The following is a 20,349-nucleotide window of genomic DNA, read 5'->3' as shown; positions in this document are numbered from 1 at the left end:
ATTCTGCACACTAATAGTTGCCTAATAATGGTGTACATATAGATATTCTCTTAAGAAAGCCAAAACTTCACTTTTACTACTTAAATGTTCAGGTTTGAGGGTTTGTTAACATTTTGGATTGACCAAGAGCACTGTAGTTGTACAATAACAAAATTAATCCTCAAAAATACAACTTGCCTAATAATTGTGCACGCAGTGTAAATACAAGACCACAGACAAAATCTATGAAAAAGATGGACCTGCTGGGCACTAACTCTGGTTTGTTACTGTGCTGCCTACTGAATCAATAGGTCAGTCAAATTACATTTGCTACACAGTTATTTAATGGAAGATGTTAACAACATACAGGCCAGTTTATGAAAGGAGAGGCCATAGAGTAGTAATTGAAAGTGTATTTACCAGACAGTTCTCAGCTTTCAGCTTTCAAGTGATGTACAATATGTTTTTCAATTGGCGCCATTTTACTGACCATGTTTTCATGAAAGCAAACCTCATTTTTGACCTTCTTTGAACCAAACACATTCAATGCATTTATCTACATGCATCAATTCTCTAGCACTTTGTATTGTTAGCGGCAGACTCCGCCATGCTCATGCTGGATTCAAATGATCAACCAATACATGAGGGATTCACAGGAAACAATGCAGCGCGTAATTCAGTGTTAGTGTTTTTAATTTTATGTCATTGATATTAGCCTCAGTGTTAAATGTTCACTTCCCTGGGTCAGAGTGCTAGGAAGCAGTCACAGGAAACATGATGTATTTGTTAGGACTGAAATCTTAAGGCTTACAACTTTATATAAGGCAGTTTTATTCTGATTGAGCCGTTACTCCGGTCATTTGTGGAATGAAAGACTCATTATGAATGCAGCTACAATTGGGCTCCTGGAGTGAATCCATTGAGTATTATCGTCTACTTAACTAACAGGGACACCTTGTCCTTTTTAAAAGCTGCTAAGTTTGTGAAGTAGAGTGGACTGTCCAGCGCTTCCCTCTCCTTAGAAAAATATCTGTGCACTAATATGATCTACCATGTAAAGTTTCATTTGCAGCCTGAGGCAGACGATGACTATGTGTGAGTGTAAGTGTGTGTGTGTGCGCGCGCATGCCTTAAAGAATATTATTATAGCAGTTTGGACAGTGGTCTGGACACACACACACGCACGTGCGTGCATGCGTGCGCGCACACACACACGCGCACACACACACACACACACACACACAGACCATGGACCTATTTGATTGGATTAATCAGGAATTTCTCCAGCTCTTCTCCTCTATTCCCACCAGTGGAGTTAATTGCATTAGAGCAATGGAGTGGAGGAGAATTGGGAGCTAAGTCTGATGTCCTGCCTCAGTTCCCTCTGCCTGCAGAAATGAGATGGGAGAGGAGGAAGAGGAGGAGTGTGTGGTGATAATGGTGGTGTGTGGAGGGCTGGAGGATGCACAGCAGAAAAAGTAATAGAGAAGTAAAGTGTGTGGGTGTGAGCGGAGACACAACAGGAACACATCTGGGTGCTGCATAAGTGAAAAACTTTTAAATGGTCTTTTGCCTTTTGGATACACAAACTTTTTTTTTTCAAAACAAAACAAAACAAAAAACAAGGCTGTTTAACAACACTGCAGCTCGTCAATACGGCTGACATTAAATCAGAATCAGAATTAGACTGAATCATACTTTATCTATTCCCCAGGGGGAAATGTGGGAAATAATCTCATGTCTGAAATACTGCCTTTCTTCACAGAGATCATCAGGGGTGTAATGAGGATAAAGCACGACCTCCAAACCAGCCAAAAACTGATAAAGGAATAATATCAGGAAAAAATACGGAACCCTGCAGGTCAAATATATTTTAGAATGAATAAACATTAACTTATGTTTTATTTCTGTTGTAAAATACTCAATCCTTGAATTAATCTGCCTCAGTTTACATTCACATTGTAAAGATTTGTCCTTGTACACAAAGGCAGGCATTTTTTTTCTGCAAATAAAAAGGTGAGTAAGATGAGTTTTGTGGTCAGTTTCTGCTCCACTGCTTCATTGCATGTGGATTTCCTGCACCAGCAGCTGCTGACTGTGTCTATTTTGTCCAACCATACCTTCCGCTCAATGCTTCATTTCTCTCAACTTCCCTCCCTCCCCTCCCTCCCTCTGCCCCCCTCCCCCTCCCTCTCCCTCTGCTCCCTGCACTTGCTTCTCATTTTCTTCCTGAGCATCTTCCCATTTTCCATCACCCCCTCGCCCTGTTTCTATTAGTGCATTCCTCATTTATTGTACCCTCTAATACAATTTGACACAGGGGGGTACGAGAAAGAGAGAGCTGTATTCAGTTTTAAAACTCGGAAAAAAGAAAAAAAAAAAATCCAGCCCTTACTAGGAAGGTCACGTGCAATAAAAGTACATATTTTGGATCACTGGATAGGTTACACACAGTTGCAGTAGAAATTTAAGGGTCCCACAGAGCCTCGGATCTACATTCTCATTCCTTAGGAAGGCATTTATAGTGTCCTCAGAGTCCAAATGCAACTTTACAAGACTCAAATTTGGCATCCAATACGTATAAATACAAAAGAGTTTGTTTACAATAGATGGGTTTAAAATAAAATTTAAATACACTGAATAACTGGCATACATATTTCAATTAATTTGTAACATGTCTGATGGCAAGATCCAACATAAAGATAAGACAACTTCCATAATGAGTAACTCACTTTTAGCTCATGGAGTTTGCAGAATGTTAACTCAAAACAAAATCGTAAAAACAGGCTAGTCATTAAAATACCATCTGATCAATGATGCACACCAACCACAATGCTAGTTTCACACTCATCTCTGCTGCACATTCGCACTGCTCTTTCTGTTCGTTAATGCTGCTGCTGCTGCTCCCCCCGTCACCCCGCCTTCACCTCCACATTGATTCTACTCCCATATAAAAGAGGTGTCCTCTGCCATTTCATGTTGTCTTGTGTTCTGACTCTCGTATTGAAAGTATTATCTTAAGGAAAGTGTGCCCGCTTACTCTCTCTTTACCCAGGGGGACTTGTTTCTTCTCCCTGCCAAACCTTGTTTGCTTTTATTTGTCCAGAAAATATATTAGAAAGAAGAGACTTGAATGGCATATGACTGAATTACCACTTACTGCAATTAGATGACTGAATCAGACTGATACCAAGTATTACAAGGGATAGACCACCAACACCAAAACGCAATAGGTCTGAACACGAGATTTAAAACACTCAAGAGTGTGTGCTGACCTGACCTGAGGGTGGAGACTTCCACAACCTGGAAGTGTGATTTAACTTATCAAAGGCTTGGCATTCTGTTAAGCGTGTTAAGCCCAAATATCGTGACTCTTACATCGCTGTCAAAGCTTCACATTAACACGTTCAGACCTTGTGCTGCCGTGGCTGCATGTGTACATGATGCTTGCTCGGGCTCTGTTGAAAGCCACCGCTGGGAGGTTTAGTGAGTGGAAGGGGACGAGGGCAAGCAACACAGAAAGAGAGAGCACTGTAAAGCTGGTGTGCCATGGAAGCCCTAGGGATAGGCACAGTCTTTGCCCAAGGCTACTGCTGTATGTTCAGAGAAGGTGAGAAAGACAGCCTTTCCTCTCTCTTTCTCTCTCTGTAATATCCACTACCTTTTCAGACAGGGGTGGGACGGGGCAAGTGGCACTGACAGTTGTGTAAATGGCATGTGTCCACTCCACCACAGACTCGGGCCACACTGAGAAGCATGGACAGCTAGTTCCCCAGGGCTGACTTTCAGCTAGCAGGACCCATTTCAGGCAGTGGCTGTGCCACGGTCTGTGGCATCAAGACCGGCATAAAAAAAGAAACTGCTGCAGGGAAGCAAGAGAGGGAGATAGGAAAAGAGACGTTGAGAGTTAGAGAGCCGCAGGAGAGGGAAAATAGAGCGAAGGAGGGCTGCTGAAGAAGAGTGTAAAAGAGCAATTTAGTCATTTAGTTGATGCTTCTTTTTCCAGAGCGGCTTTCAAAGAGCGAGCAGATGGGGGTTCAGTGTTGCGTTCAAGGACACTCTGACTGGACACCAGGCTGATGGACATATCGGCTGTTTACGCTGTTCAAACCTGTGAACTTTGCTGCCTTTTACCCATAGAGAGAAAAAACACAAGGTGCAGATTTCACAGACACCACATGCTCTGATCTACACTGCTGTTCTTTTATCTCCTCATCTCTGCATCCTCTTCCTTACACTGTGGGTGTTGTACAAAGTCCTGAGACACTGAGCCTGCTAGCCTGTGAGTTTCATCTGATGGAGACTCCAACCTCCCCAATGCATGTCACTGCATTGTTAGAACAATTTCAGCGTCACTTTGCATAAATGATGCTTTAATTTCATAATAATATCAATGAGCCTGCCTTTCTCTATTGTCCTCTGAAGGTAAGATGTGCCTCTACACGACCAGGAAAAGGCATGATTACAGCCCCACTGGAAGTTCTACACAACATTGCTTTGAGTTAAATGCTAACATCAGGATGCTGAACAAAATGCTAAAAATGACAATGCTGATGTTTAGCAACTAATGTTTAGCAGGTTCACCATCTTAGTTTAGTTTGTTAGCATGCTAGCATTTGTTAATTAGCCTTAAAGACGGAGACATTACATGAGAAAAGTGAGTTTTAGCCTATTCTGCTTGCTCCAACAGCCCTATCCACACAGTCTTTTCCAAACAGCTTGTTCAAGTGTGTTTTCAAGGGCATTTCCCTTTAGATTTTTTCCCCTGAAAGGCTTAAAAACAAGCCAGGCCTGAAAAGCGAAGGTGGATGGTGGGAGGGGTTGTGAGCCTTAGAGCAGAGCAAGACAAAACCTTCATGCTCAGCTTTATTCGCTTGTTTCTGCCAACGTCTCTTTCATTAATTAATTATAAGATACACTTTGGGATTTTTACAGTGTGTGATGAACAACAGGGAGAGAAGGAGAGAAAAAGAGGATGAGAGGAGGAGAACCGACTAACCTGACCACAGTGTTTGTGTAAAGCGTCTAAAAATTATGCATTAAACTAATCACCATGGCTTATGCCTACATCTCTCTGTTATTTACAAAAATGCTGCCACCAGCAGAAACTGAAATCAGCTGCTACAGTGTCACCTAAACATCCTACTTGGTTTTCATTGTATTTTAGCTCTGTTTGGTCTTGTTCTGAGAAAAAAAAAACATGTTTGGTTTAGAATGTTTAGTTTTTGTCCTAAAAGCGACTAAATGCTACTTAAAGCTATAGAGTTGGATATTACCTTTCTCAGGGTTTAGCTCTACTACCAAACTATTTCAAATGTTATCAGATCATTGGATTTGATGTCAGCATAACAGGTTTTCAGAAATACTATACCACAAGCCGTCAGGTGGTACTCCTTGTATTACCTGTGGGCTTGTAGCTTGCTCCTATAGAAAACAACGATTTTAGCTGATGTGGATTCACAGTGTTACAGTGGATTTCTTCTTTAGCAACTCCTACAGCACAACCCACTTGTCTCACCACTGTCCATCTGTATTCTTAATGTTTTGTTAACATACAGCACTATTAAGCTGTTCGCCTCCGTTGGACCAAAGTATGTTTGCTGATGTTGGTTATAGAATAATACTTTTACTCTAACCTGCAACATCTACTGTATTTCTATGTCAATTGGTGATTTTCTGCCTTTTCCCACAATGACTGTGGAGAATTTTGACAGAACTGGTGCGATTGTGTTGTATTCAGATTACGATTTAATGTAGGTGTGGATAATAAGTGGGTGCGTAGTCAGAGCATACGGATAGTCCAATATATGGACCACTAAATCAATACGCAAGGTGGCTAAATTGCATTATTGTCATGAAGCCTGTGAGTATTCTTGAATGTTTTAAAACAAAAATCATTTTTTGAGGAAGAAATAACACATTCTTCCTCAAAAAATTATTTTCCACACATGAAAAGTCCAACTCTTACGCGATATAATGCAACCTTGCTCAGTATAATACACTGTGGCCTTACCTGGTCTGTTATGACGAGTAGATTATGGTGGCTGATGCTTTAATTAGCAAGCCACAGATAGATATTGCTGCTTTGCAATGGACATTATTGAGAACACATACTGACTTTATGTTTTTGTTTTTTTTTGCTAAGGTTACACTACATTTTAGCATGTAAGAGATACAATTTCTGATAAAAAGAAAACAAGAAGATTTTACCATAGGACTTAAATGTTCAGACAAAACAAACATGGCCTAATGATAATGTCTGTTTTGCTGTGTTTTTTTCCAGCATTTTTGCTTTTATGAGGTGGTAGAGTAGGGGTTTTTCAAAGTCTAAGACACAGTGGGCTCTCCCTGAGAGACAAAATCGAGACTTGTATTTCAGCGATAATGATGTTTCAGAAGTATAGTTCCTATGGTGTTTTAGGGGATGGTAACAGGAGGTAAGATGTTGCAGTGGATTCAGTGAGTTACGCTGTGGGCTACAACCTAAGCCCCACTTTTTTAGCCTATGTTCATTTTGTAAACTGGCACCATCAGAAGTATGCCCAATTAGCTATTTGAAGCTACTGTTTGCTATATTCACTACAGGCAACTATAAGTGAGACAAACTTTAAAACATGTTGATCCTTAGGCATGGTCTAGACTAGAGACATGAGGAGTGTCTTTTTTCTTTCTAAGCAGAATTAAGGGTGTTGATTCATGATGGCCATCAGAGATAAGGTTATCCTGGAAAAGTTACCTTCCATCAATGCTTTCATTCTATCCATCTAAAACTATGTGCATCACAGTTTGAAAATCTCTGGTATGTCATACAGAGATGACATAAAATGAGGGAGAGAGCGTGTTCCCTGGGTGGACTCAATACAGGGACATACTGTAGCAATTATATTGGATGGCATTTTAAACCTTTACGCCACCAGAATGCCCCACTGATATCATTAAAGCAGAGCCCTTGCTGACACCAGACTTCTTTGAAATTCGATTCGATGTCCACTGTTCGGTCTCACTCTGAGAAATTTGGATACATTTTTACATGTTAAGTGAAGTTTGAAAGTTTCTTTTGTTTGCACTTCTTATCCAAGGATGATATTCTAATTCTAACCTTTTTTGAGTGTACGTATAGACACTATGCATGGAAGCTCATTTCAATAGCAGAATTCAATGTCTGTTTTTTTGGTAATTTTTGTAACTGGGATTTTAATGATATTCCTGCATGTCACCTCACATTTCATAGCAGCTGAAATGGCTCAGTCGACTGCAGAAAATATCTCGAGGGAAATCTACAGAATCTAATGACCGACTGCAGCTATCAGCCAATAAAAAAAGTTAGAAGTTTAACTTTATCCGTCATCCTTAGGCACATAAGTGCGTGTGCACAAAACACACGCGCACACATTCCTTTATCACATCTTGCCAGATGCTGACAAACAACTGTAATCTCCTGAATACTGTGTTGACTGACAAAGTCCATTCTCAAAAACACCAATTTTCAAATGCTCTATTTTCAGTTTCCTTGTAATGCTATTACACTGAAAGGAGAACGATAAGCTTCACAGTGTGACAGTGACAGCAGGACACAGACTGAGCGAAAGAAAAACAGATAGAAAAACAAAGGATAGAGGCACAACAATAAAGACGGAGATCACATTTTGTCTGTGAGGAACTGTCCTGCTGCGTAAGTCTGCGTAGCCCTGTGTGTGTTTATAATTAGTGGAGTAGAGCCCATTTCTCTGAATGCGAGAGCATCTGCTTATACGACTAAAATACATTTTCTTTTGAAGATAATTCAACATGACAACTGACAGTTTCTTCAATTGTGAAAGTCTTTATGCAACCTTTGATGTTTATTTCAACAATATGAAGCAGATGTTTCCAGTTTGTGACTGACAGAGGTAACTTGTAACAGAGCAGCTATCAGGGAATATATGGGTAATGTCAGCTGTGATTAAGGTGCAATGCAAAGATATTTTCATTATTTCTCTGGTAAATCATTTGTTTAATAGTCACATCATCAGTTTTCCAGGTAATTAAACAATCTCAAGCCCTAACAACCATCTGAGTGGACCATTAATTAAACTAATGGCCATGTAAGTAGTTCAACGGATTTAAGCAGACATGGGTCATCTTTCTGTCCTCGTGTGTCAAACAGATATTCTACCTCTGGATTTGATTTCAGCTCACTTCACAGTAATATTATTAGTGAACTTGAACAAGTCATTAAAAGCTGACTGAAGTGCTTCAAAAGGTTAATTTATTTGCTAATCATTGTCCTTCGCTGAACAATTACAGTAAATCACCCACTGCAAGATGAACTTCAGTGGCACTTGATTTCACCACATTTTACTGCTACAATCTCCAGTAGAGGCTGAAACAATGTGCATATGAATGAGTGTGACTGTGTGTGTGTGTGTGTGTGTGTGTGCATGTGTTGAAGCTGGTGGTCTGACAAGGATTTTATTCAAAACAGACTACTCAACATAACTCTGACAGATGCTACTACTGCTTTTTTCAGTGGGCTGTACTCAACACAGTCAATGTCAATCTTGACAGGTAATCTAAACTAGTTTGGGTCTTGAAACTTTACTTCCCTCATAGCTAATTAAAAAGAAACCTACTACATATGATAATATCACTTTTTATTTGAGAGGAAATCAGAAGCAGCGGCCCATGTTGCATCCTTCCACAGTTACCTGTTGTAAATGTCGTCGTCCTCTCCTCCCCAGCCCCAGTACTCGTTGGGGAAGCCGTTGATCTTCAGAAACTGTTTTTTACTGAGGCCTGAAACTCCTCCAAAATATCCTGCATAGGGCAGCCTGCAGGAGCAGAGAGTGGAAGACATGGGTTAGATCAGTGAGGGAGAAAAGGTGAGAGGAGGGAGAAGATAAAAGGGAGACAGTTGAGGACACAGGATCTACTGTATGTGTAGCATTTCAAATGACTACATCACTGCAAAATAAGTTATAATTGCTGTGACAAACATGACCCTTCATACAGTAGAGAGACTGGCAACCTCAACTTTCTGCTCTGCTGTCCGAATTATTCAAATCAAAGAAAAACATTCTTGCAACAGGAAGCAACAACACCAACAGTAACTCTGGTATGGGCTTTGGTCATTCTACAGAATTTATAGGAAGGCGTTATCATTATCAATTTGACTAAGACATAGTAGACTGATTTCTAAAAATTCTAGATTGATCAGGTTTAGCATACATTTAGCAGGCATCCAGTCCAACCTACAAGGGAAGCTGGGATTGACTTGTCCATGCTAAGTCTGTGTTCATACAGCAAGACATTCATGACATGACATCAAATAAACATTTAACATTTATATGTTCTAGTTAATGATAATGATAGTCCCCTTGATCTCTTGAAGCTAGTGGAAGGAGTGGAAGTTACTGTGCTGTATAGGCTACTACTCTCCCCTGGCAGCAGAGACAGACAGCAGAGACACTTTTAGATGTGGTTTGTGGAGATGGCAGGATTTACATTTGAATAATATCTTGAATTATTTAGGGAATCAGATATTTTGCTAATGTGTCTTGTCTTGGATGCCTTTTTAGGTGGATAATTTATGGGTGCATTTGTATAGTGAGTGGATAATCCTTATCCATATACAATCCAGTGAAGACACATGAAATAACCAGGGTATAAAGAGGGACCATAGTATTTCTGCATACTGTAGGCCTCTGGTGCTTGTAATAATAAGGAAATGTGTGGCATTGGACATGTACAATGGAAATATTAGATAATGCTAAATTTAATTTCATTATTGACCCAACATGAATCGTGTGACCCTTGAATTATCAATTAAAAACACACACGACAAAGAGAAATTAGAGCTTAGAGGAGAGTAAAATGCAGAGAAGAAAAGAGAAGGCAGGAGCAGAGGAAATGAAGAGGGAAAAAAAGGGCCTGTTCATGAAAGCACCAGCACCAAGCACCATGTATGTACGCGTGTGTGTGTGTGTGTGTGTGTGTGTGTGTGTGTGTGTGTGTGTGTGTGTGTGTGTGTGTGTGCATGTGCGTGTGCGTGTGCGTGTGCGTGTGCGTGTGTGCGTGTGTTTGTGTGTCCGTGCAAGTGCAGACAGTGGACAAAAGAGGGAGGACAGGCATTTTATTTTTTCCTCAAAAGTCGTGAGACTGGTGGAGTGGGACGGAGGTCAGCTGTGAGTGTCATGACAGGCGCCTGGAGTCTAACCAGAGGGTGATGCATGTGTGTGAGTGTGTGTGTGTGTGTGTGTGTACATGAGTGCATATTCTGTACAGTATGTGTTGTCAAACGTATGACAGCTCCCTGTTGAAAAATGACAAGCAGAAACTAATGAGACCGTATGTTTTTGCAGAAGTTCTCCCAGCAATATGGCGAGGAATGAGTGAGTGTGTGTGTGTGTATGTGTGTTTGTGCTTAAAAAGGACACATGCCAAGGGAAAGGACGAAGAAGAGGGAAATAGAGAAATTTGATGAACTGCGTGCATGTTTTTCTTGAGAACTTATTAGGTCTCACTAGAACGTGGACAAACAAAACTCTTCATAAATATAAAATCACTAACAGTAGTTTCCATCCAACCTCTCTCAAAAAATGTCTTCCAAACAGTCAATGCAATGGAAGATGCCGCATTTGTAGCGCAAATGAGTCTTATAATAAGCATAGTTGTGACATGGTGGAAAGATTTAGAGACAGACAGTATGAGGAAAGCTGGATCCAAAATGCTGCAGAGAGATTTAAAACCATCAGCCAAAGTGAATGTCTGAACAAGAGAGGGATTGATTTAAAAAAAAAAAAAACCTCTGCATTATATAGTAGTCTCCTTTGGGAAAAATATATATCATATTGGCATATTTTGAAATGTGATCTTAATCTTGAATCGGTCTTTAAGATTCCCCATTCATCGTTGACAAACTCGCTCGCTTGCTGGGACATTTGGGATCTCATAGTATAAGCACAGCGCAGACAATGTCATTTCAATGTGATGTGTCACTCGTTTACTCATCCACATTACGGTAAAAATTCATTATCATGGGTATCATTACTTGTAACACAAAAAAACGTCACCCACATGATTGAGTGTCCCTGTGGCTTGGCTTACATGGGCAAGACAACAGACTGTCTTAATATTTCAGAGCATAGAAGATAAGAACTCACTGAAACACACTTGGACTAAACATGAGAAAACCCCCAGGGACGAGGGGACATCGACACTCTTTCTGAAAAAAAGAGAGGCAGTCTATAATTTCACCGGTAATACTCCGTCACCTGTGGGCTTCAATTTGATGTCAAAAATGTTTTGTAAGTGTTTATAGTTGGAATAAATATGGCTGACAGACCTTGTTTTACTTTTACTGATATCTTCATGAATAAGATTGTCTACTAAAAGTTTATATCCCGATAGCTTCCTTTTCATTCCCTTTCTTTTTTGTTTGTGTTGTCATCCCTGCTGTAGCTACGTACCAATTTTAATACTGCTCAATTGTTACACTGAACTTGCCCATAGTGTCATTTTTTTCTGTACGGGTAATATATTACTTATTTCCATTTTTCAACTTTTTTTCTGTGTATTTTTCTATATAACAGGTCTTCTGGTGGTTGTTTTCTCTGGATGATTTATATGATTTATGATGTCTTTTTGGCTCAATTTATGATGTGTTGGATCTGATATGTGCCTGTGTAATATTGATTTTAATGTTCCTGGCTTTTTTTTGCCCTTTTCATAGAGGCATGTTCTGTCCCCCATGTGGGAGTATCAATATAAAAGAATTTATAAAAACCGACAGGTAGATCCACATCTTTTTAAATATTACGGACTGTCCTGTTCGGTTGAGTTTTATCAATAGTCCTTTCGTTGAGATATGAATCCCTAGATTTTCTGTATATGTATTTTTCTAGAGTAGTTTCTTGTAATAATAGTATTTTCAGGATGATTTATGATATACATTTGACTCAATATCTGGATTTAACATGAGCTTGTCTAGTTGTTTTTGCCTTTTCAGACAGCGTTGTTCTGCTCTGAGAGTAGATTGACTGTCATTTATGTAGATTAGAGGGTCAAACAGGAACAGTTAAACAGGAACTACACAGTAGTTACTACACAGCTAAAATTGCTGGAAGGTATTGAATTTTGCCATTAGTTAGCTTTTTCTTCCAGCATCTCTAAAAGTTTTTGGTAAATGTGTGTACCCTACACCTTGTTTCTCATTATTATGTCACATCAGCTCCTCTGGTGGCCAGCAGTAGCTTGGAGATGGCAGAGAAACAAACACCTTCAGCAGGTGTTTAATATCTCTCTGTGATTCTGCTCGTGATATTAAGTGTACAATCTAAAGCCATTTAGTTCTGAAGGCGAAAATTTAAATACAATAACTCAGGCAGCACTGGAGAGATGATGAAGTTCATCATGTTCTGGCCTTTAAAGCTATTGATTAGATTGAAAAGAGACCTGCCCCTTCAACCTTATCTTTAGTTCGATCTGAAAACTTTTTCTATGTCCTAAATTAATACACAACTTAATGCCTTTATAAGTTGGAACAGTTTTGGTTGTGCCACTTGACAAATGTCAGGGCTATTCTCACTGGGCTTGTGCAGAGTTTTAACATCAGCATGTGGCCTTCTTTTCGCTTCACCCCCACTTTTATTAATGCATTGTCACTTTTTACCTATTTGAGTATTTCACATATTGTTTGTCTTTAATTTTTCCCAAAATTGACAGTACAAGCTGAACTATGTAAGTCACTGAATAGCATGCTAAAGTTACCAGAATTAGGTCATGATCGAGCATCAATGTGACTTTATGAACTGTATACAATGTGTAATTGAATAAATATTTCTTTAATACCTTTTATTTCTTTGAGAGACTGTAATTTGGGGAATGTTTTTGCAAAGTGCCGTGCAGTGAAATGGTCTTCAAGGTGACCCTCTCTGTTCAGAGAGCTCTTAGGTGTTGCGAGGTGCTAAGGTAATGGAATAGCACTTAATGTGACCTGACTTTCGTCTGCAATGTTTTCACCATTTATCAAAAAACATGTCGAGTGCTTTTACATTGAGAGCAGCTAAGGTTATCCTGCTGAAATGACTCAGCATCATAAAGCCTAAATCAAATTTCATTTTATTTGATCTTTGTTTGTTTTGTGCTTTTTCCATTTAATTTGTCTTAAATACTAAAACTGGAACTTGGGTGACTCAGGCCGCTGTGACCCTGGCAACCAATTCACTACAATTATCTGATTTTTACATCAACAATTAACCACAATCATTTCTGTGCCCTTCCACTCACCCAAACCACCAGGCTCTACTTTTATCCCTTTTTCCTTAATTTGCGAGGGGCCAATTACTCTGATAAAACTAAACATTTAAAGTCTTTACAGATTCACTGCTAAGAAACGTTAGCTACAACTCTGTGTACCACCTGGTGTTGTGTTTGTTGCCAGATAGCATTAGCTTATTGAGCACTATATCAGGGAGCTGCTGGAGCCCCTGAGGGTTTCCAGTAGGATAACTCTTGTGGACTGACAGCTCTTGGATGGGTAGGTTGCGTTGACTGGCCATGTTTACGGCATTAATCAATGCTTGTAGTGCTTTTAGATAATTAAGGGCAGGTGTGGTGTCATTATGCAAACAGACACAACTAAAACAGGACTCAGTCGTTCAGCGCTGGCTGTAAACTCTGAAGCTCTATTGACCACCCTGCATTTTGATAACATGCTTGAGAATTGACCAGATGGTGCTTTCTATAGCTGGATAATTTCCTGCAGACTTAAAATGTTTTACTATAGATCCTGGTTATTTAATGGCCATTCCTTAGCTTAAAGCTGTCCAGATGGGGCGCACCTCTCTAATGAAATACATCTCACAAAATTTGGTTGTTTTGTGTGACCAACACTGCAAAACCCAAATATATTCAGTTTACTATCACGCAAGATAAAGAAAGGAGAAAAGAGGCTTGAAGGAAAGAATGTTTGGCATAAAAGCTTGAATATTTATAAATGAATGAATTATGAATTAATCTAATGCTTAGATGTATTATCTTTAGTCTACGTGTGTGTTTCTAGTCTACTGTATGTGTATTATGTGTTTTTACTGTAATGAACAATCAGGTTTTTCTGATTCTCATCAGCAATGACGGCACATTGCCAACTAAAACAGTTCCTGACTGATGTAAAATATGAAAAACAAACAAATAACAGACACTTCGTACTGCTCTACAGAAAGTGGACTGCTCAGACACACAGGTTGATCCAGCTGCTGGTCTGGTATTAAAACACAGTCTTCAAAGTTAATAAGGGACTTGACACAAACTGTAGTCTACACTTGTTAGTTAGGCTTTGTGTCATGCGCTCTTGTTAGGACTGCAGAAGTATGACCAAGTAAAAACTGGCAGCAGTGAACGGTGGTCCATTTTAATGCTAATTTAGGATTCACACAAGGATTTTGAAAGTATAATGAGGTTTAGTCAAATTAAACACTGTCAATTGTCTGTCAGAACAAAGACTTTAAATATTTTCTGTTCGGTAGCGAATTGCATATTCAAATTCTGCAGTTATATGTTAGAAAAGTGTAACAAAGTGTGACAGTGATATAAACAGTCATACTAATATGACAGGCAGGTGAAGAAACCAAACCTGCAAAAACATCCTTCAGGGTACAATTCCCTGTAGAGCGGCTCTTTAAGCTCACACAACAGGTTGAAAATCGTCACCTCACCTGAAGCCAAACTTGTCCATGGCGATGGCGAAGTGTCTCGGCTGGTCGTAGCAGTGGTAGAGGTTGCGGTCGTCCATCGGGATCAGGTCCACATCGCTAAAGATGAAGCAGTCGTATTCTGCTTCCTTCAGAGCCTCCGTGTAGCCAACATTCAACAGCTTGGCACGGTTGAAAGTGTCCTCGCCCAACTGCAAGAAAACACACGAGAACGTTTGTTATTTCAATGTTTACATATGGATGAGTGCAGATAATGTGGCTTCATCAGCATTTCATCTGCTTGAAGGGCTGTGTGAAAAAAGTTTAACAGCTCAAAACGTGGTGTTGATTAATAACATGTTCAATTAACTGGATAACAGATACTGCTACTGTTTCTATAATGATGAGGTTAAATATAGACTAATAATGGTAAGTTACAGAGGTAGTTGAAGAGGGCAAGGGAAAGGTACTAAATGAAAAAAAAAACATTGTATTTTAACTATACTCAATAACCCTGCGTTGTGAAACGCAGTCAAAGTGGGTTTGAGTGTTGCAGAGGCCAACTACAATTATGCACTGGGCTTTTACATGTTTATGTATGGAAACAACAGCTGCTTCAGGCGCTGTTACATCACATAAAGAAAAATGAGTCAGACTAAAAAAGTAAGGTCAGGATCACATCAAATGTGCTTTTTTCTGTATTAATCCAGAATGAAGTGATGTGTTTATTGATCCCATGGTCGCCTGAAACAGTGACAGTGAATGTGACGTTGGTGAAAGTTCTCAACCATTTCTTGTAGTATCTGTTTACCTCTGTTGAAGTTAATAAACTCTTGATATACTGTGTATGAAACGAAAAGTAACAGACAATTTTTAATTCTACCTTCGTTAGCTGGCTACCTCAGAAGTACAGCACTATACAGCTAGCATTTATAGCTAATTCAGGGTGCTAATTTCTGTATGTACTTATGTTTTGACTCAGAGAGAAGCATTTGAAATGATCTATTTGACTTAAGCTTATTTAGAAAGCTTTAGGAAGCTTGTGTTCTATCTCACGTCATACCTGTTATTCTAAGTTGTCCTAATGAGTTCCCTAATCTCTATAATGGAGGCAGAGTGCAAAATTAGCATGGCCCATAGTTAGAGGCTCCACTTTTGTAATCTTAAGTGTCGCTTATCAAAATAAACTCCAGATAAAATGTAATACACTTTAATTTTATGCTTATTACCACATACATGCATCTCTGTTGGCCAGATCACGTATCTGATTGCATTTGTCTTGGTTTCCTTGGGCTGCATTTAAATAAGTGTTGGGTCAACTCAGGTCCAAAGAGGGATGGAGGGCACCTGAAGCTGTTTTGGTACTATAACTGCCAAAACAAGCACATGAATGACATGTTCCCTCTTCCATATATGTGGTGAGAAATATAAAAAGTTTGGGATATTGATTGAACCTTTAAAAGGTTCTATAGAGATCATATAAATGCTACAGCAGCATGCTATATCATTATGCGTGAGCCCCTTTTCATGTCACAATGATCGCTAATTTGCACGCTGTCCATGCCTGAGAGACATGGAGTGACAAAGGGTAAACCGGTTCAAAATAGCCATAATTTTAATAACTAGCTTGAAAAAATACTGGAATTTTCCTTTAACACAGCGAAATACGCCTCCCCAAGTAAGGCTGACACCAAGGTTTTAGAGAATCACTGAATGTCAGTATTAAGTGTCTGCAGTGGCGGTCTGTATTTATCTCTACATGCTGCATGAACTGATGTGTGTATTGACCCACAGAGAGCCAACTGCTGCAGTAAAATGCATCTGTATTTCAGTCTCTGCATGGCCCAGGTTCAACACTTTGGCTAAGATAAATGCCTTCTTGCCAAGCTGCACAGCAGCGTAAGAAAGTCGACGTTAATATATATGACAGTTATAAATTCAATAATGTACATTGTACTGTATATCTCTTTCAGCAGAGCCCTTGTGCAACTGCTTGACTTGGCAAAATCCAAGTCCTTGTAAAGCTGCAGGGAGGTCAATGAGAAAGAAATACACCTGAAGCTACAGTGCAACCTGACACTCTTTAGGAGACAGTTTTCTGATGCACGTTGACAGGCCATCCTCTTCAAACTTTCTCTGCATTTATTCTTTTCATGACAGTGAAGAACCACAGGAAGTGGATAAAGAGGCAGAGTGCTGTCCAGAGGGAAGATAAAAATTCAAAGTCTTTGTACTGTCAGTACCTGGTACATGCATTAACAGAATGAGTCATCAAGACAATATCCCCTCAGGAAACACTTTTATTCACTTACTGTACAGCTTGTCCATTTATTTTAGTACAAATGTTCCCTAAGAGAGTGTAAGTATAATCGTTATATGTATATAGAAACTGATGCGCTACTTAGGTCAGTGACTTTTTATGACCATTGTGCGAGAAAGCTGCAGAGGACAGAAAAAGACTGAATTAATTTATGAAACAGTCAACAGATGGTAGAATGAGAGTAAAACCTTCACACTAGAGCTGAAACAATTAGTTAATCAATCAATTAATAATTTAGCAAGTAAAAAAGGCTAGATTATATTCCAGTTCCTCACATGTGAGGATTTCCTTCTTTATTCTGTTTTATATGACAGAAAACTGAATATATGGGGTTTTGGACTGTTGGTTGATATTGTCTCAGTCAGTAGTTTTTTAAACTGGAACAGTGCACAGGAACTACATTTGACACAACTGAAATACTGTATGTCCAGCAGTGTTGGACATCAGGACATAAAAATAACAAAAGTAGTATGATAACTATTTAGAACGAATACTTGGAATTGACAAACATAATGTCAGTACAGACACGGATGACTGAAATTCTGAAAAAATATAGAATTTCCACTTCATTTTAGGACTTTTTGTATTATTATTTGTTGGATTATATAATTTTCTGCTATCTAGTAGGCAGCAGCTGACTGGGCTCATTGTATTCAATAATAAAGCCTTTTTTTCATTCATTGAAATATGTGTAAATTAAGTATTAATTCCTGGCATACAGTCAAAATAGTGAGCCACAAAAGAACTCTATTTACAATGGAAAATTACATTTTTGACTTAGCATGACTCAAATGTAGACTTTCATGCAAATCTGACTAGTCTAGTTCTGTTAAGGCCTGATGCAAAAACTCTGAGATATGAGGGACCCCACATGACAAGATTACATTTGTTTATGTAAATGAGACTGGGTCCCTGTGCGATTCTTCATTCCTCATATCATAGAAAAGGGACTTCTCAGTTGGATGAATGCCTCAGTATCTACAGTAAGAAGCCCAACAATGAACCACTGTTACAAATTTGCTGCAGTTGCGTATTCCTTGGCCATTAGGGAAAACCACCCACTTATGACAGCATAGGAAATCTCTGAGATGATTAATGCATCTGCTGCCTGTCCTTACTTCTGATCAGGATACAGTTCTTTTCTTTTCTTTGCTTTTACTTTTGGTGTGCACTTGCTTCCATACTGGTGCATTATCTGTTCAGACTAACCGTGAATGGAGTACAATGTGTAATCCTCCTGGTAAACCTACTAATACCTGAGATTTGAGAGCATAATCCCCTGTGCAGGTAACAAAAAAATCTATTGTCACAAATCCACTGAGGCTCCAAATATCAGTTAAAGTGGTCTTCTGCCTGTTTTTGAACAACAATCGGTTCAGAGGGTTGGAACAACAACATATGATGTGAGGAGAGATAAATATAAACAATGTCAGCCCAGAAGGTAAGGGAAGGAGGAGGATCGGCAGCTGATATTCCAGAACAAAAAAATGAAATAAATCTTCGAAAACAATCACATTTCACATAAAAAATACAATATTCAGTCAGGGACAAAATATGTCCCTGTCACCAAAAGTTTGCACAAGAAAATCTTACTTTGATTTTACATGGTAATAAATATGCATTTATATGGTAATGTAGATTTTTTACAAAGTAATAACACCAGTGTATCATATACTGAGATTTAACATGCCCAGCTCACTTTTCCAAATTATCACCAGTGTTTTGCGAGTTTGACACAAAATGAATCTTTAGAAGCCGATAAGTCTGTTACATTGGTTTACTGTGAAGAATGAAAAGTTACAAAATCCTTTTGTTGTCTTTTGACTCCAATCGGTCAAAAAAACTGTGACACCAACTGAGAGCCACTGGCGATAACGTCATCAATAACATAAACTTCAACATCAGTTCTCAATTTTCCAGCTCACATAATAATAACAGAAAAAGTCTGTGGCTTATTCTGTCATTTTTCTCGATGTTATGTGCTCGCATATATTAACGTTAAAATGACAAAGCCCTTCAGTGGCTGCTGTAAGGACGAAGTCTGGTGACGTAATGACATTCCTCTAGAGTAGCGAATGTATGAAATAGGTTGGAGTGAATCGGTCAATTAAACATCAGATTGTATGACAGGAGACTGCTGCTTGTTTCATGTTTCAAACAGACAGTCAACTTGGTTAAGATTCAGGAGCAATTGCAGTCATGACTGAAACACACCAAGTGTTTGTTAAGGTTAAGGGACCTTTGCTGACATTGTTACTATAACAAAGTAGTGAATTTAACCCAAACTACAATATTACAAAACATAACTAAGTCATTTTTGTCCTTAAACCCAACCAAACCTTAAAGAAGCATCTAAAAAGTGGGCTGTCTATGCTGTAGGAATGCACAGGTTTTAGCAATTGGTGCTACATGACCCGAGAAAACAGATAAAAAGGGCCTGTGGCATTCCCTTTTGCTCAAAAGGCACAAAACCTACAACAACCACCAATGCAATGTGCCGCTACCCTCACCAGCTGGTGGTGCGAGACTATTGGCTGCGGCGGCCGCTTCTTCCTCCATATGCAGTAATTCCTTCACACTGTATTCTGGCTCGTATAAACTGCCCCAAATGTCTGATTCTATTGTTAAACTGTTAAAGAATTGTTTTCCTCCAGCAGGCATACAAAAAATGTGGAAGTGCAATCCGTAGATTGAACAACAGCCGTAGAGCCGGCAACACTTAAGTGGGTGGGGAGCTCTGGGAGAAGGCAACATGGAGGAAAGTTAAACTACCAACACTGTAATGATATATAGCCGGTTGAATAAATGCAAAGTTTCTCTTTAACCACAGTGCCATTATTTCATAAAACTGGATTATTTCTCAACAGTGAGTTGTATTGACTTGTTGTAATATCACCTAACAGTAACAAATTTTCAATGTTTCAATATTATATTGTATCTAAATGTATATCTTATCTTGTTATGGCTTTGACATAGTTCCTACAATTCATAAATGTATTTTGTGCCCTTCACAGTAACTACTTCAGGTCTCTGCAAAAAGTTTAATCTCAAAAGCAGATTGCACGTTCTTTTTCTGCTGCAAACTATAATCGATATAGACACAGATTCAAATTTTCTTGAAATATATGGATTTGTTTGTGTTTGCCGAACTGAATGAGAAATAAAATGAGAGACAGAAACAAAGAGTCAGGGAGGGCAGGAGACAGAAACAGCAGATGAGCCAGACTGTGTCTTTACGAAACACTAAGCCCTCTTTTTGTGCTCCTAACCTCATTGAGCATTATTGCAGTCATTGTATATTATTTTCACAAGACGTCTCTGTGTGTGTGTGTTTGTGTGTGAACCTCCCAGCATTTCAGCTTTATGGCACGATACATCTTT

At 39.1% G+C, this 20,349-nt stretch overlaps 1 protein-coding gene across 1 annotated transcript in view; it reads right to left on the bottom strand.

Annotated features, from left to right (window-relative positions):
- Positions 1-20,349, bottom strand: part of b4galt2 (UDP-Gal:betaGlcNAc beta 1,4- galactosyltransferase, polypeptide 2) — a 134,749-nt gene that overhangs the window by 18,097 nt on the left and 96,303 nt on the right. Inside the window, exons 4-5 of the mRNA XM_070845154.1 lie at positions 14,673-14,860; positions 8,667-8,789 (exon numbers count right to left, since the gene is read on the bottom strand). Coding sequence (XP_070701255.1) covers positions 8,667-8,789; positions 14,673-14,860 — 311 coding nt within the window. The remainder of the gene's footprint in view (positions 1-8,666; positions 8,790-14,672; positions 14,861-20,349) is intronic.

The sequence above is a fragment of the Pempheris klunzingeri genome, chromosome 15 (assembly GCF_042242105.1).
Source record: "Pempheris klunzingeri isolate RE-2024b chromosome 15, fPemKlu1.hap1, whole genome shotgun sequence".
In the NCBI taxonomy this organism is placed as follows: Eukaryota; Metazoa; Chordata; class Actinopteri; order Acropomatiformes; family Pempheridae; genus Pempheris; species Pempheris klunzingeri.
This window is presented reverse-complemented; position numbering and strand designations above follow the sequence as displayed.